At 53.5% G+C, this 15,626-nt stretch overlaps 2 protein-coding genes across 6 annotated transcripts in view; one reads left to right on the forward strand and one right to left on the reverse strand.

Annotated features, from left to right (window-relative positions):
- Window positions 1–491: 491 nt before the first annotated feature.
- RNF25 (ring finger protein 25) lies at window positions 492–7,617 on the reverse strand. Its single transcript, XM_030240327.2, has 10 exons — window positions 7,555–7,617; window positions 7,346–7,420; window positions 7,172–7,274; window positions 7,012–7,079; window positions 6,223–6,292; window positions 6,027–6,098; window positions 5,174–5,314; window positions 4,348–4,437; window positions 3,705–3,839; window positions 492–3,589 (listed from the first exon to the last, which is right to left on the reverse strand). Exons 1-10 carry the CDS (start codon window positions 7,590–7,592, stop codon window positions 2,867–2,869), a joined length of 1,515 nt encoding a protein of 504 aa, XP_030096187.1. The 5' UTR covers window positions 7,593–7,617; the 3' UTR covers window positions 492–2,866.
- Window positions 7,618–7,633: 16 nt separating this feature from the next.
- Window positions 7,634–15,626, forward strand: part of LOC103814354 (tubulin monoglutamylase TTLL4) — a 39,205-nt gene continuing 31,212 nt past the window's right edge. For 2 of the 5 annotated variants that reach the window (XM_050976858.1, XM_050976860.1), the window contains exons 1-15: window positions 7,803–7,982; window positions 8,838–8,978; window positions 9,683–9,760; window positions 10,223–10,353; window positions 10,601–10,850; window positions 11,251–11,344; window positions 11,613–11,776; window positions 11,983–12,176; window positions 12,254–12,374; window positions 12,483–12,626; window positions 12,896–13,075; window positions 13,291–13,388; window positions 13,749–13,854; window positions 14,628–14,769; window positions 15,034–15,161. In XM_050976858.1, coding sequence (XP_050832815.1) covers window positions 7,803–7,982; window positions 8,838–8,978; window positions 9,683–9,760; window positions 10,223–10,353; window positions 10,601–10,850; window positions 11,251–11,344; window positions 11,613–11,776; window positions 11,983–12,176; window positions 12,254–12,374; window positions 12,483–12,626; window positions 12,896–13,075; window positions 13,291–13,388; window positions 13,749–13,854; window positions 14,628–14,769; window positions 15,034–15,161 — 2,151 coding nt within the window. Of the gene's footprint in view, window positions 7,742–7,802; window positions 7,983–8,837; window positions 9,100–9,682; window positions 9,761–10,222; window positions 10,354–10,600; window positions 10,851–11,250; window positions 11,345–11,612; window positions 11,777–11,982; window positions 12,177–12,253; window positions 12,375–12,482; window positions 12,627–12,895; window positions 13,076–13,290; window positions 13,389–13,748; window positions 13,855–14,627; window positions 14,770–15,033; window positions 15,162–15,626 lie in introns of those variants that run through there. The other 3 variants (XM_050976855.1, XM_050976856.1, XM_050976857.1) reach the window with 3 other exon arrangements.

Below are 15,626 nucleotides of genomic sequence, written 5' to 3' on the forward strand. Positions count from 1 at the left end.
CCTTCCAGTTCCTTTTTCACAATCCTGAGAGTAGTTTCCTCAGAGCCAGTCCTATGTTAATGTGGTCAGTTTTGGGGGTTGCATCACCTTGCTTGGGCTGGGGGAGTGGGTTTCAAGCCAAACCCAAATTGTAGGTCACTGCTTAGCCCTCCTCTTGCCTCTCTCCTGTGGGACCAAGAGCACAGGGAAATACACAGGGGCACAGTCTACTGGCACCTGGATGGACTTTGGTGCAGATAGGCACTGCTTTAATGCAACCCCAGACTTCCACAAATGTTTCTGCTAGTGAAGGAGCAGGATGCTGCCGGTTGGCATCTCAAACCCTGTGTTTGGCCATCCTGCAGAGGCTGGCTGCTCAGATCCTGCCTCTTCCCTCAAAGCTGGGGGTCAAAACTGACCAGTGAGCGACTGGCAAACGTCCCACAGCAGTCTGGGAGGATGGGGAGTGTTTGGGGGGGAGCCAGAGGGACCCGATGCCACCACACGCAATATCTCTTGCTGCTTGCTTTTAATAGTGTTAATGCTACAGATGCTGGCAGTGCCTTTCTGCCTAGCCTGAGGGCTTTTGCCAGTTAAGCCTCACAACAGCCTTGTGAGGTAGGTGAGTGACACAGGTGGACACCAAGCAAGGAGACCCAGGTCAGCATGCAAGCTCTCTTCCTCCCCTCTGACCTGGAGGTTTGGTTTGTTTGTCCCAAATTCATTTCCACATACTGTTGCAAAATGCCCTCTGCTCCAGGCTGACAGCAGTGAGTCAGAGAGGACCCTTACTAAAGCACTATTCCCAGGGAAAAATCCCCTCCCACTAACACATCTGGCACTTGATTAAAGTTATCCAAGTCCTTACTCTGATTTCCATGGCTGAATTCCCATGCTCCAAACATGGCACAGCAACGTTTCTGCTGAGAGTAATCCTGGCTCACCAGAGGAAGCCAAGGAGCTTCAGCTGCTGTGAGGACCAGAGATCTTCCACGTTTCTTTCAGGACACAATCAAATGCCTTTCTTGGAACACAGCAGTTTCACCAGAGAAGGCAGGAGGCAGCAGAACAAGCACCAATGTCAGGTAAAGTTTGCACCTTTTCATCCAAGTGTGGGCACGCCATTTCCCCAGAAACCAGCTGAAGAGAAGAAACACTGAAGGAAAATTAGGGCTCTCTTCAGGGAACAAGTACTCAGCCCCCATCTGCAGGGAGGCACAACATCTGTCCCTCAGATCAGCCAACCCAGGACACGTAGGATAGGCTCAGGCCAAGGAGGGAGAAAAAAACGATTTTAAAGCATTAGGCTTGAAGATAGACCTGTGTTGGAAATTTAAGCACAGAAGGTTCTTGGGCAGCAGGATAAACTGACCCATTCAGGTCAAGACCAGGTATGGAGAGCAGGGCAGCAGGTGAGGAGTTCTCAGTCAAGAAAGGGGGTAGTGCAGCTTTCATGTGCCAAAGCTCAGCCAGACAGACGTGCGCACTGGCAAATGCCCTCTTGGCACACACTGCTGTTGGTTTCCTGGGGATCTCATATGAAGTTCTGGCAAGTCCATTTTAGCACTGCTATTTTTGCACTTAGCAGAAGGAGGAAGATAATAACAACCCATGTGTGGGCACAAGAGTTGGGGGACAAGGCACAAACAAGTGTGAAGGAATCAGTATTGTCCAGGTGAGGCAGAGAGCTTACACTAAGCCAGGCAAAGCAGGGAGCCCTCCTGCCACCCAGAAGGGTCAGGGGAAGGTCTCTGCCTCAGCCCTTTTTGCAGGGAACAGGGAAGGAATTGAGAAATACCAAGGATCAACACCTTTGCTCCAAAAAGCAACAAAGAGGAGCAAGAGGGCAGAGGAAACAAAGGGAGCAGGCTCTGGAGAAGACCCAACAAATTAATTTAATAGCATTGCCCCACTTCAGAGGCTTGGGATCACTCTTTGTGGCTTCTAAATGGGACACCATTTACATCTGTGGAGCAGCAGCAGATGGAACTGCACCAAGTTAGTTTAAACAGCAAATCCTCATTTAAGCAATATCAGCTTGAAGATTACAGGAGGGTAAGCTGTATCCAAAATACTGGGGCATGTCTTCAATTCTGGGTTGTCAGAAGTGCTAAGAGACAGCCTGGCCTTGAAGGGGTCTTCTGACACATAGAGGTTACAAAGCAGAGTACTCTCTCTTCCGAGGTTCCCCCATCAGCTTCAGTCTGCACAAAAGCAACTGAAAGACAGGGCAGGAGCTCCAGCTAATATGGGCTTCCTGGAGAAGCAGGAGCCAAGGTGAAGCCTTAGCCACCAGACAGCTGTGACCTGCCTTAAGTGCTCACTTAAACTTAATTTGGATGTCCTGGCTAGGACTGGGCAATGTCCTGTGTAATAAGGATTTGCCTGGCCAATCCTAGCAGCTGAGAAAGTGCTCTGAGAAGGAATGGGGGACAGAGCAAGTGGAACTGAGCTCCAAGATACTGCCCTGGCACTTGGCACCACCACAGCTCCACTGGCTTCCAGGGAAGGTCTTGCCACACTTTGGCTCTGCCATGGCACCATGCTGGGCTCAGACTTTTGCTTTGTAGGTGTGCACATCTCTTGGCATTTCACCTATAGGGACAATGGCTGCAGGTCCCCAAAGCTACCTCTGTCTTCTGGGTCCTCTGAGACCAAGGCTGATATGATCTGTCAAGGTTCCACTTCTCCAATGCTGGTAACAGCCATCTGCTCATGCTAGGATGCTTTACACTGCACATACCCTGGTGACACTGCCTGTCCCAAGCTGTCCCATGTGCCATCTACCTCTTCCCTTCCAGGGGGTACAACATCTGATTGCTACTGCTTCATTGTTCTCTCCAGAAACAGCCCTTTTCCCCCCCAGCCCAGCCCCTCATCATTCCTGCTAGGAGCCACTCTCCTTCTCAAGATGGGCTTCTCGATGTCCACTGGGCCTGAACACCCCTCGCCCTCTTGGTGCTCTAGGGTACGAACCACGATCCTGAACTCTGGACCTCTCCCATCTTCCACAATCCCAGGGCCTATGGTGGCCCTGCCAGTTGGGGGCAGCTTTGTGATCACTGCGGTTGAACATTAGGTTCTCCTTTTTCCTGCCCCGGGCCTCAGTCCCCTCCTCTGTACTCCATTTCTCCACATCATGGTGCTCCTCTTTCAAGGCCACAGCTTCTGTTGCTGGTGAGGGATCTTCACAGCACAACTCCCTTCTTTCAGCCAAAGGAGCAGCCCTGCTTCCACTGGGAGGCTTTGAAAACTCCTGGCTGTGCCGTCCAGCAGGTCTACGCTCTGCTCTCTGGCTGAAGACCCTGGGCCCCCTGAAGCTGTGGAGCGGATGACAGGCTTCCTCTCCTTGTTCCTGCGAGACACTGCACAGCTGCCTGCCTCGGCCTCTGGAGCCTGGCCTCTCCCCTCTGTGTCTCTCCCTCTTGCTCAGTTGCTCTCTGGGCACAGCACACCTCTCAGGCTGCCCGGGTTCCACTGTGGGCTCTGACGCCCCAGCTGGCTCGGGAGCTGAGGCTTGGCTGGGTGGCTGGGGCATGTCTGCAGCGCGGGCACTCACCGACAGCTCAGAGGCAGTGGCTGCTTGGCCTGGATCCACAGCAGCAGGAGGCTGAAAGAAAAAAGCCACTGGCTAAGAAAAGGACAAGGGTGTCCCACAGCAGATGACAGTGCTTGGTCCTGCAGCCCAGAGCCCCCTCAGAAGCTCTCTGCCCCCAGTGCCATACCGCCTGGAGGCTGATGAAATATCGGTTCCTCTCTGCCTCGGGGTCGATGATTCCCCCTTTCTCTTGCTGTCTCTTGAAAATCAGCCGCAGTTCTTCCTGGTGCTGCAGCACCTTGGCATCTGGTCTGTATGGCTCCTGAGCAGAAGAAAGCAAGGCAAGGTAAGGGCTCTCTCAACACCTAGCATGGATAGGCATGGCAGGGTGAGGAGCTACTCCCCAGACCCTTCTTTGCACACTGGCAGGCAACCCACTTCCTTCTGCCACACTGACCAGGCCTACAGATGCATGGGAAATCCCTGGACAAGAAGCTGAGCATCCCAGTGCAGACCCGCTGTTTCTGCAGTGACGGCCTTGGGCCATCCTGCCATGGGGGAGGATGCAGAGCAGCTACCATCAGGTCACTCTCCTGACCTGATTGTATCCCAGTGAGTGCAGGGATGTTCCCCATGGCAGAATAACCTCTCCCTCACCACATCTGCTCAACTCAGGGCGATAAAACTGAACCTGCTCTGTAAGCTGCCCTTTGGATGGGACATCTAGGAGGACCTCAGATAGAGTGTGCATGTATTCATCCCTTACAATGTCCCAGTTGAAGCTACCCAGTGAGGAGGCACAGCTGGGCAGGTGAGCCCCCATCTCTTACCAGAGGGTGCTGTGGGGGCGGTGCTGCCTTCAGAGCACAGAGATCATACACCAGGGTCTCCCGGCAGACAGGGCACTGCACACCAACTTCCTGTGGGGAGGCAACAGAGGACAGCAAACCCTGTCTGTGATCCAGCTCATGCACTGCCTCATAACCCCACCCTGGAAGTGGAACAGGGTCGTCTTCTTCACTCTTCTGCCAAGGTAAGGAAGCCCAGAGGGGTTCCAGCAGCATGAAAGCAGCCTGGTGTCTCAACAACTGCTATGGAAGGTGTCTCCACATGAGGCATGCTGGGATTTGTGCTCCAGCAGCTGACTGCTTTACAAAGCACCTCTGTCAACACATAAGGCTTCAGCCCTCAGCCTAGGATGTATTTTTTCTGCTCCAAAGTTGAGTGTGTCATCAAGGCAGCACCTCTTTGAAAGGTTTGTAGGAAGGAGTCTTTGATTTGTTCCATGCTCAGCTTTTCGCTCTGCAGCTGACAATTGTTCCAACACATGCTAGGCAGGTATTATCACCCCAAAACACAGGTGATTTGTGTTTACCCTGCTGCAACCCCCCACAGTTCAAGGACTAGGACTAGGGAAGGAGCCCTTTTTTCTAACTTCTGTCGTTCCAGAAGTTTGAATATGCAACTCCCTTACCCCCTCACACAGCAGGCACTGACCCAGAGATCCAATAAACCAACTAGTTTGGTCAGAAAGAGCCCTTGGAGATAACTCAGTCTAATCCCTGTTGATTCTCAGCACAGGCTCCATGTGCCAAAGAAGGCGATACAGACATTACAAGGGTCTGTGCAGGGGGCCAAGGAAGAAGAACCCAGTACCTGTTTGGGCGATGGTGCAAGGTGCTGCTCTCTCTCCTCCTGCTGCATGAGGATCTCCTCCTCCATGTGCTGGGCATAGCAGGCCAGACAGTGGGAGTGGAAGTAGTGGTAGCACTGGGTCTTTGTGAAGGCTTCTTTCTCCTGTCAAGACAAAAGTGCATCTTTGAAGTATTTCTAAGCAAAGAGTTATGTAACCACCCAGCTGAGCTGGGTTTTTACTTCCGTGTCAGTGGTATCCATGGGGAACTAGTGCTAGCAGAGCCACCTAACATCATCTATTGGGCTGCAGCTCCACTCCCTCGGCAATTTCTGGGATGCTATCTCTTGTTTCAAATGTCAGAAACACTCCTAATGTCAAGAGGCAAAGATTTTATGACTGATTTCTCTGCATGTGTTCCTGTGCAACCAGCAATCTTCCCACCTGGTGTGTTCTCCTTCCTGGGCAGGTGTTGACTTTCCTTGCAACCCTGGTAAGGCCTGCTCCCTGTCCCCACAGACCTCAGCACCTGCATGGATATGTTCTAGTCCCTCCTGACCACTTGTGTGCTGAACTCCAGGTGAGGTGTAGCCAACAGAGGGAAGCTGAAATGCACCATCAACTAGCCCCAGAACCTGTGCTTCTTTGGAGATGTTCCAGCATCTCTCGCTGCCCCATGCCCACATTCTGTAGAAGATTATCTAGAAATTGATGGGAAGAGCAGCATGTATTGCACTAGGAAGGGCCCTGTGCAGAATGGGAGGCAGGGGGCTGCTGGGGTGTATCTTGGTCCCAGGCTGATATCCCAGTGTCAGACTTCCTGTTCTCTTGCCTCACTTCCCAGTCAGTTTGTGGGGTCAGGAGACATATGCCTACCTGGAATCCATAGAGGCAGATTACACACTGTCCTTGAGGAATATTGTTGTCAGTGAGGATCTCCTTTCCCTTCTGTGAAAGCATTAAAGCAAACGTTTTACTCACTGGCCTGCCCATGGACTCAGGGATGTCCTACCCCTTGGGCAGTCAGAGATCAGTGTCTGTGGCTGGTCACACCCAATTTCCTCACTCTTACCTCGATCAGTTCATAGAGCACCTCTGTCCCCAGCCTGGCTTCAGCAACACTTCTGAGGGTCTGGGAAATCCTACAGAAAAGCAGCAGAAATCCTTAACACAAATTTAGCTACACCTTTTAACTGTCTCACATACCTGCCATCCTGCCATTATGACAGGAGTTAAAAAGAAAACACTGGCCTTCAGGCTTTGCTTGGAGCACAGCATGGGCACACATACACACATGTTCATGTGCTGTCCTGGCTCTGCAAAAGCCAGTGTACAGGAAGCCTTTGTTATGATAGGACTTGCAGGAGCAGGTTTGCTGATAGCCTCAGCTTGAGCTCAGCCAGCACCCCTTGGTTTTGGTGAATGTCAGGGTTTGTTTATCTGACAGCAGCCCCTGAGCAGGTCTGTTGGGAGCCACGTCCTCTTCTACTGCTGGCAGGCACCAAGGTCTCCGCACACATTCCACTGTGCCAAGGACTGAAGCACAAAGGCAACAATGGGCTGCCCAAGGACTTGGAACAGTCCCACCTCTGTCAGGGCAGAACCAGCAACTTTCAAGGCCCCAGGGATTCAAATAACATTTCAGGGGAACCACAGGGGAATAACCACAAGGTGGACCCCTCTGTGTTAAATTTGGCACCAGTGGCTCCTGAGAGATTTAGGACAAAGTGATTTAGGGACCCATATCCACTTGGTAACCAGTCATGGGAAGTCATGTGAATTACAGAAGGCTTGTCCATCAGTTCTGCCTCCTGGATCTCTGGAGGAAAGGACTGCCACTCCCCACCCTCCTGACACTCACTTTTGAATTTGCTCATCTGACAGCCCCCGTGGATTCCTGATGGAGATCTCCGGAGCTTTATCAGGATACTAGGATAAAAGAGAAACACCCAAAGCACAACAAGGAAGGTGAAGAGGCCCGAAGCTTGGAGGTGCGGGGCGCGGGGTCGCGGGCAGCCTACCTGAGGGGGCACGGAGAGCAACAGAGTGAAGCGGACGTACTGGGAGTCCTGGTCCTGGGCCGTAGCAGGGTGCAGGGTGATGCTGATCTCCCAGGGCTCCCACCTGCAGAAAGGGCAACTCGGGGTGAGGAGGGCGGCGCGGGGCCGGGCCGGGATGGGGAACGTGGGACGTACCTGCCCAGGCCCCGCGCCACCTGCAGCTCCTCTAGGTAGATGGACTCCAGCACCTCCACCTCCGGCGGCAGCGCCCTGCGGGAACCGACCAGGCGGGGGTCAGACGGCTCCGGCGGGCTGGGGGTGCGGGACAGCTGGGGTGCAGGGACCGGGAAGGGTGCGGGCACGTGGGAGGGTGCAGAGACCGGGGAAAGTACGGGAGCTGTTACCAGTCCGTCGCCTCCGCTTCCTCACCGGCCGCCGCCATCTCCCCGCTCGCCCCGGAAGCGGAAGGGCGAGCCCGTTGCCAGGAGACGCCTCGGCGGCGGGTCCGGGACCGGAGCGGGGCACGGCGCGGTTCATCCCGCAGCGGGATCGCTGCCACCAGGGCTCGGAGCTCGTCCTGCCTTCCAGCCGGTGGGCAGGAACAAAGCCTGCGGCGGGGGGGACGACAGTCGCCCAGGGGAACGGGCGCCGGATGCAGCCCCGCGGGAGGAGAGGTGCCCGCGGAAGGGGACACGCTGCTCCTCACCGGCCTCTTTGCCTCGGCAGCGCAGCGGCCCTGTCCCAAGCGATGGAGAACTACCACATCCTGGAAGTTATCGGCGAAGGGTCCTTTGGACGCGTGTACAAGGGGCGCCGGAAGCACAGCGCCCAGGTGAGGGGAGAGGGCTGGGGCTCTGCTATGTGTGGCCGGGGCTGATTTCTGTGCCTCTTGAATTCGAAGGCTCTGCCAGGATTTTGGGACTCGGCATTCATTCGGCTTTCTGCTGACGGTCCTGACCAGCTCCAGCTGGCACTAAGTCATCTGGATTCAAGGGACATCAGGAGCGACATCAAGACCTCAAAGCAGAGCCAGCACTAAATTTAGATCCTCTGAAACCCCAAAGACAAGCACCCATAGCTGGTGCCTGACTATTACTAGGATGAATGTGTTTTCCTCTTATCAAGTTGAACCTCCCTCCGTTTCAATTTGTAATTCCAGTGTTGTCCTCCCACATGCTTTAGTCCCTTCACCATCATGGGTCTCTCTGCTATACCTATTCCAGCCTATTGATGTCTTTCTGGGCCAAAAACCTGGCCACAATATTCCCAACATGGTGCACAAAATTAAAAATAAAGGTCAGTAATCACTTTGCTGCAGTTCCTGCCTGTCGATACAGCCCAGGGTGCTGCTAGCATTCCTCATTTCCAGGGCACACTGCTGACTCATGTTAGTCCTGCTCTTCACCAGCATCTCGAGGTCATGTCCCATGTTTCTGAAGTCCTGGGTTTATCTGTGTTCACTGATTACTTTTCTTTGCTTTAAATGCCAGTGTCAAAAGAAGTGTGGCTCCAGTATTGATGTGCGAGGGCCTGGGGAGAGCCCTAGGTCCAAGGGACCCAGTCAACAAATGTCTCATTGTTCTATTGTCTGTCTTCAGCTGGAACCCTGTTTAGGTTAAAAACAGCCTTTGCCAGGGTGGGTCTGACCAGGAGTCTGGCCTGATCCCAGCTTTTCCTGCTTTGAAAGGTGGTGGCCTTGAAGTTCATCCCCAAGGTGGGGCGGTCTGAGAAGGAGCTGAAGAACCTGCAGCGGGAAATTGAGATTGTGAGAGACCTCCATCACCCCAACATCATCCAGATGCTTGACAGCTTTGAGACTGCTAAGGAGGTGAAGGGGATTACTCCAGGCAAAGGCTTTTTCTTGACTGCGGCAGGGGAACAAGGGCTGTCCCCTGCCGTTGTAGGGACATCTATCTCAGGAGATGCTGGTGACTTCATCCCAGGGTCTGGTTAGTGTTTCTCAGAGGGCTTTATATGTGCCATGTGGGGAGCCACCACCTGTGCAGGTTGCACTAGGTCATATGCAGAGGTGAAGGAGCTGACCAGGGGCTGTGGGATGCAGGAGGAGTGGTTTGAGATCACAAGATGCAGGTCGCTCTTCCCTCATCAGTCTCTTCAGAGACTGCCTTTTCACTGATTTAAACTCTCACAGATATAATGTGATAAGAGAGGACTGAAGACTCTTCTGGGAGAGTCTTCATGGGAACATGAAATAAAGTCATTGGACATCTGATTCAAAACAAGCTCAGGGAGTGATTCTACCCACTGGGCTTGGCAGTACCATTCTGGGCTTGTCCTGTCCTTCCCTCTTGCCTTGTTTTTGCTGGCTGTCTGAGATATGGACAGCTACAAGACCTCTGCCAAGTACCAGGTCCTTGCTGCAGTGCAGCTATGGGAGCTCTCTTCCATTCCAAGTCCCAGCCCAAGCTGATGGGCTTTGCATGATGGCACCCCAACACCTCCCTCAAATTTCTTACCCTGCTTTGTCCTGGTCCCCAGGGCCTGATCTCACCATGTTGCTCTTCCCTCCAGGTGGTGGTAGTGACTGACTACGCAGAGGGAGAGCTCTTCCAGATCCTGGAGGATGATGGGAGTTTGCCTGAGAACCAGGTGTCTGTCATTGCAGTGGCCGTGCAGTGTTTGCTGCAGGCTAGAGAAAGCAGGACCTGTGTGCCTGCAGGCAGAGGGTCTCTGCTGTGAGCCAGGAGATGTCAGGAGGGTGAGGGTGCCTCTGGACTTTACCTAGCAGAGCTTCTGAAAAGGATGGAGAGGGGGCCTTGTTGGCATTGTGTGACAGTGGGGTCCTGCAGAGATCTCAGTTTCTCTGTTCCCTTTACAAGGGCCACAGCACTAGACTGCCTTGGCTATTGGTCCACTCCAAGAAACTGCTGGCCCATGGCTGGGGTTGGTCCATGCCCCAAACAGGACAAAAGTAGAAGTAGTGTGGGAGCAAGGCCCTAAGGGACCTAGCCCCCGTGGTTGTGCCAGTGGGTGGCACCATGGGACACAGGGTGAGGCTTCTCACCCTGTGTCTATGCCTCTCTCCTCTCAGCTTTCTCCTGTCTCTGCCAGGTCCAGATCATAGCTGCCCAACTCATCTCTGCTCTCTATTACCTGCACTCCCACCGCATCCTGCACCGTGACATGAAACCGCAGAACATCCTGCTGGGCAAAGATGGTGTTGTCAAGCTCTGTGACTTTGGGTGAGTGCTGGGGGCCAGCTTGAGGGGAATGTTGGGCCTTGGAGCAGCCAAGGGGTTTCCTGGATACTCTAGAGGAGTGGGGGAGTGTGGAAGGGGGCCTGGATTCTGTGCATATTTTGAGGTTAAGCAGAGAGGGGAGATTTTGTCCTCTAGAGGGAAGAAGTATTGATATACTCAGAGGGAACTCCCTGGGAGCTGCAACAGATGTTTCAGCCTGAACTTGAGGTCTGTGCTTTGCTCTGAGCAGGTTTGCCCGTGCCATGAGCATCCACACCATGGTGCTGACGTCCATCAAGGGTACCCCGCTGTACATGTCACCTGAGCTGGTGGAAGAGCGGCCGTATGACCACACAGCAGACCTGTGGTCTGTGGGCTGCATCCTGTACGAGCTGTTTGTGGGTACTCCTCCCTTCTACACCAACAGCATCTTCCAGCTTGTCAGCCTCATCATCAAGGACCCTGTCAAATGGCCCATGACCATAAGCCCAGAATTCAAGGTAAGGGCTGAGGCCCTGTCTGCAGTGTGAGATCTGTTAATGCAGTTTTGGCCTCGCCTGCTGCCCTGGTGGGTCACTCTTAGCTCTTATGTCCCCTAGCAGGGACTTGAGAACACAGAAAAGCAATGAGACCTGGACTTCCTGGAAGGGGAATCTTTATCACTGTTCTCAAATGTCTGCTGTCCATAAGCTGGGAAACTGGGTCCAACAGCAGAGGAGTGATTTATTGGGTTGTGAAGGGAAATGCCTTGCTATCTGCCCTAAGCACTAGAGTTACTCCTTTCCCAGAGCTAGTCAGGAAAGGCAGGCCTCCTGGGTGCCCTCAGTGAGGGAGACTGCTGGGTACACTATGCTCACTGTTGGGTGCTGAACATGTGTCAGTGATCCTGCTGCTCTGCAGAGCTTCCTTCAGGGATTACTAATGAAGGACCCCCATGAGCGCCTGTCATGGCCAGAGCTGCTTTCTCACCCCTTCATTGCTGGACGGGTTACTGGTGAGTACTTACTCCTTTTCCAAAACTGTCCAGGTCTATTTCCTTCTACTACTACTATTTGGAGACTGGGAGGGACCTCCCTGCCCTTCTGTTTTTACTGTCCTGGTCTATGCCTCTCTCCTCTCAGCTTTCTCCAAGCACTGACTCCTAGCTCCTGGTCCTGGTCTTGCTTTGGGTCCCTAGGGATTCCCCTGGGATCTCAAGAGAGATCACTCTCTCTGTGTCTCAAGAGAGAGCTGCTGCTGAAGTTTTCCTCTTGCCTCCCCAGTGATTGATGACACAGAAGAGCATGGGATTTCAAACCCCTTCACCATCAAGCTGTCTCCAGAGCTGCAGGCCCTGAAGGAACAGCAAGTCCATTCCATGGTGCCCAGGAGCAGCTCGTCCAGGATCTTGAGAAAGACCCAGCAGAAGATGGTTGAAGAGACAAAGGTGAAGAAAAGTCTGAGGTGCCCCTGGCTATGTCTCACAGTCAAGGCAAAGGAAGGACACTGTGGGGGAAAACACAGGAGTACATGGGTCAGGCTGGGATGTCAGCAGCACACAAGGCAGGATGTGGGGTGCTCATGGTGGTGGGGTCTAGAGGACTCATGTGACTGAGTAATCCTGCCCTGACCAGGCTTCTCTGCCATCACCAGGAGCAACTGAAGGCAGATGATGCATCTATGAAGGATTCTGTCAATGGACATCCCACACATAGATCCAGAGCAGCATCAGGGAAGGCAGCCCCTGAGGAGAGGGAGCCATTGGCTGCCTCCAATGAGAAGAATCTCCTGCAAGGAAAGAGCAGCACAGCAGAGTGGGAGTTTGAGGAGTCTCCTCCCATCCCAGGGTGAGGGAGGCAGAGGCTGGGGCAGGAGGAAGAGGGAAAGCAAAGGTCTTCACTGACTGTACTGTTTCCTTGGCCAGGCAGCACAGCCTCTCTCAAGACTATGAGTGGGAGTTTCTTGGAACAGGTTCCCCTCCACAGCCTGGTGCTGGCAGAGCAGAGCCCTGCAGCAGGCACAGCATTGTGGACCTGGAGACTGAGGTAAGATGGTGTCTTCAGTGAGGACAGCAGGACCCAGTTGCCAGGGGCTGCTACAGAGACCCTGAGACTGTCAGGGTCTGTGGCACCAGTCCTCTCTCCTGTGGCTAGGAGCTGGAGAGTGATGAGGAGTGGCAGCACCTGATTGAGGACACTGAGGCCTCCACCATGCAGCTGAGCATGCTTCTGAGCCTGCTGAGGGACCCAGCTTTCCAGCACTGTGTCCAGGACCGCCTGGCAGACTCTGCTCAGCAGGTAAGTGATGGCTGGCTCAGGCAACTAAGGCTGGAGACTTGGATGCTGCCTTCTTCATCAGGGTTAGGTTGGAAACATATGGAGAATCCTCAGTCCAGCCAGCAAAAAGATCCTCTGCTTCTCTGGGAGTTGGAGCTGTCTTGTGCACTTGGCTTGCCACCTGCTCCTCTGCTGTCCCCTGCCTGAATGGGTTGACGGGCTGCTCCATGGATGGTGGAGACACCAAAACTGCTGCTCATTGTAAGCTCTTCGGGCTTCTCTGTGTCCAGGTGCTGGAAGGGATGCTGGAGGGAGCCTCCCGTCTTCGTTCTGTGCTTCGTGTTATTGGCAACCTCCTGTCTACCCAGTGTGATGCTGAGCTGCTGGACCACTTCTGCCAAGAGCTGAATGTGCCTCTGTCCCTGCTGTGTCTAGCCAAGCAGATCCTGGAAAGTGGTGTCACCAAGCAGGTGGGTGTAGAACCTCGGGGAAATATGGGCACTTTCCAGCCCTACAGAGTGCTGGTGCTGAGGAGGCCCTGGTGTCCTGCTGGATCTGGCTCACAGGTTCCTCTTCCAGGCACCCTTGAGAAGGGGGAGGTTCTGGTAGGGAAGGTTCCTGTGGTAGTGGTGTGGGGATGGCCAGCAGACAATCCCCATTTGTGGTTTCTTTTTGGATTCTGCAGCAGCCCTGGTGTATTGCTGTGCTGACAGACCTTCTCATGGTGACCGAAGTTTATTTCAGCAGTGAATGTAGCCTGGAGGAGAGTGGGCAAAAGGACAGGTAGGGACAACCTTCTGTTCCCTGAGGTGTTGTGTGGCCACTTTGGGGACCACAGGCAGTAGATGGAAGGGTGATGTTCACACTCTGCAGCTGGAGTTGTCTCTGTGGGGGAGCATCATGGTCTAAGTGCTTCATGCCATATTGCTGTGCTCACAGAGGAGCACTTTCCTTGAATGGGATTAACTGAAGGAAAGGCACAGTTGACAAGTCCGGTTGTGCTGCCTGCTGACAGCAGCTCACAGTGTGAGTGTGTGCTGCCTGCTCCATTAGCCAGGACCATGTGGGCCTGTCCTCACAGCAAGGGGCCATGTTTCTCTGCACTCATCTGTCCCTGCTGCCCCCCCCCCACCCCCACCCCAGCCTGCAGGCCATTCAGAAGAGTGCTGACTGCTTCCTGGCCCTGCTGCCGGAGCTGCTGGCTGTGCCAGTCGACAGTGAGATGAGACTCTGCCAGCAAAGCCTCCTGGTAAGGGTGCTCCTCCACACCCTCTGCCCCCAGGGACAGAAGCTATGGGGTTGTCTGAGTATGTTGGAGGAATGCAGCCTGAGGACCCTGCTCCTAACTTTGGGTTCTGATACATTCTTGTCAGGGCAGGCTGTCTCATCCATTGGGGTTTTTGTGGGGAATTGCACAGAAGGAAGGTCTACAAATCTACAGAAAGAAGGTCTCTGAGGGGGCGCTTTCACTGGCCTTACCATTCTGGTGTGGCTTTACTGGCTGAGCCGATGGCAGGTGCAGCCCCTTGTACACACTCTGGCACAAAAAGTGTCACTTCACCAGACACGCCTCTGGCTTTGCTGTGAAGACTTCTGCTGCTGGGATTGTGTTGGGTGGGCACAGCGGGTTCTCAGCATTGGAGTATGATTCACTTGTGGCTCGGGCAGGAGATGCATACAGGCTTGCAGTTGATATCTTTTAGTCTTTGTTTTTGAGCTTTTGACTCTGTTTTAGCATTAGAGTCAGCAAGAGCAAAAATAGCTGTTGGACATGCTCTGCCAGGCTGTGATAGAGGTGAGGAGGGACACGTGCCTCCATGTGTACCCCTCACTTTGGCAGCATGCAGGCACATGTGGGTCCCATACAGTAACCTGGCTGGAGTGGGCATTTGGAGGTCCCTGAAGTTCCAGCATGAGTCCTTCTCCCATTTCTGCTGTCCTCCCACAGCTTCCTCCTGTGCTGTCCTTTTCTTTCCTCTCAAACTCAGTCTGCAGTGATGGCAACCCCTGTGTCTTCCCCAGTGCTTCACCACGCTCTGTGAGAGCCTGGACACGACAGACCCTTCTATCTCTGCACACTTCTACACCAGGCTGCAAGAGGAGCATCAGACCCTGCTGAACAGACTCCTTCAAGGATGCATCTCAGAGCAGCCTGCTCTTCGAGGTAGCAGTGGTAGCAGCTTGCCACCTCTTCCTGGGGTTTCGTCTTCCTCCCCTTGGTCTCCGTCGAAGCACTGATGGCCATTGTAGTGCTGTTGGCCAGAAGAGGTGGCTGAAATTTATCTGTCCAGACCCCTACTAACTTGGGCTCTCCCTCAATCCAAGATCTCACCCTTCTTATGTCACAAGCCTGACTTTTTCTCTCTTGTCATCATACTGCCCCTCAGCACGTTTAGCACAATGACTCCCCAGCTCTGTCCCTGTGCAGGTGCAGCAGTGGAAGGCAAGTCAGCCCATGACCAGAGCCCATGTGTGGCAGACTTCTTCCTGGCTGCATTGGCTGCTGCATGCAGCATCCCCCTGGAGAGAAACAGCTGTCGGGAAGCCAAGCAGCAGGTCAGACCAGTTCTCTGTACAGGGTGAAGAGGTTTGGTCTTCCCAGGGGCAGCAACCCTTTCTAGGAGGATCTATTTCTCAACAGTAGAGTGGAGGGCTGGGATGCTCTGGCTTTAATGGCTGCAGGGCTCATATTTGTGGCCTGCACCTCCCCAGCCAACAGGTGACCTTAGGAATGTAAAGATTCTTGAATCAATTAAGAGACTCAAATGTAGGATCTGAACTGTGAGATGGACTAAGTAAAGAACTAGGCAATGCAGGGAAAACATGAAGAATTCTTTTATTTACAGTGATATGAACTGTAGGAAATCTGAAATTGAAGGGACAGTAAGAGGGAAAACAATTACAGGTTTACATTTGATTCTTTAACTCTGAGTCAACAAGGAGGGAAGCAGAGGAGAAATCTTACCTTGCTCATCTAAACTCTGGGACTGCACATCAAAGCCATGCTAGGTCATGGCAGAT

This window comes from Serinus canaria, chromosome 7 (genome assembly GCF_022539315.1).
Source record: "Serinus canaria isolate serCan28SL12 chromosome 7, serCan2020, whole genome shotgun sequence".
Taxonomy (NCBI): domain Eukaryota; kingdom Metazoa; phylum Chordata; class Aves; order Passeriformes; family Fringillidae; genus Serinus; species Serinus canaria.

Excerpts from the sequence above, each read along its gene's own strand:
- RNF25 (XM_030240327.2), bottom strand. The coding sequence starts at position 7,592 with ATGGCGGCGGCCGGTGAGGAAGCGGAGGCGACGGACTG. Across the intron at positions 4,438-5,173 it reads TTGCACCATCGCCCAAACAG|GAAGTTGGTGTGCAGTGCCC; the intron begins GTACTGGGTTCT and ends GCCTCCCCACAG. Across the intron at positions 3,590-3,704 it reads ATTTCATCAGCCTCCAGGCG|CCTCCTGCTGCTGTGGATCC; the intron begins GTATGGCACTGG and ends TTTTTCTTTCAG.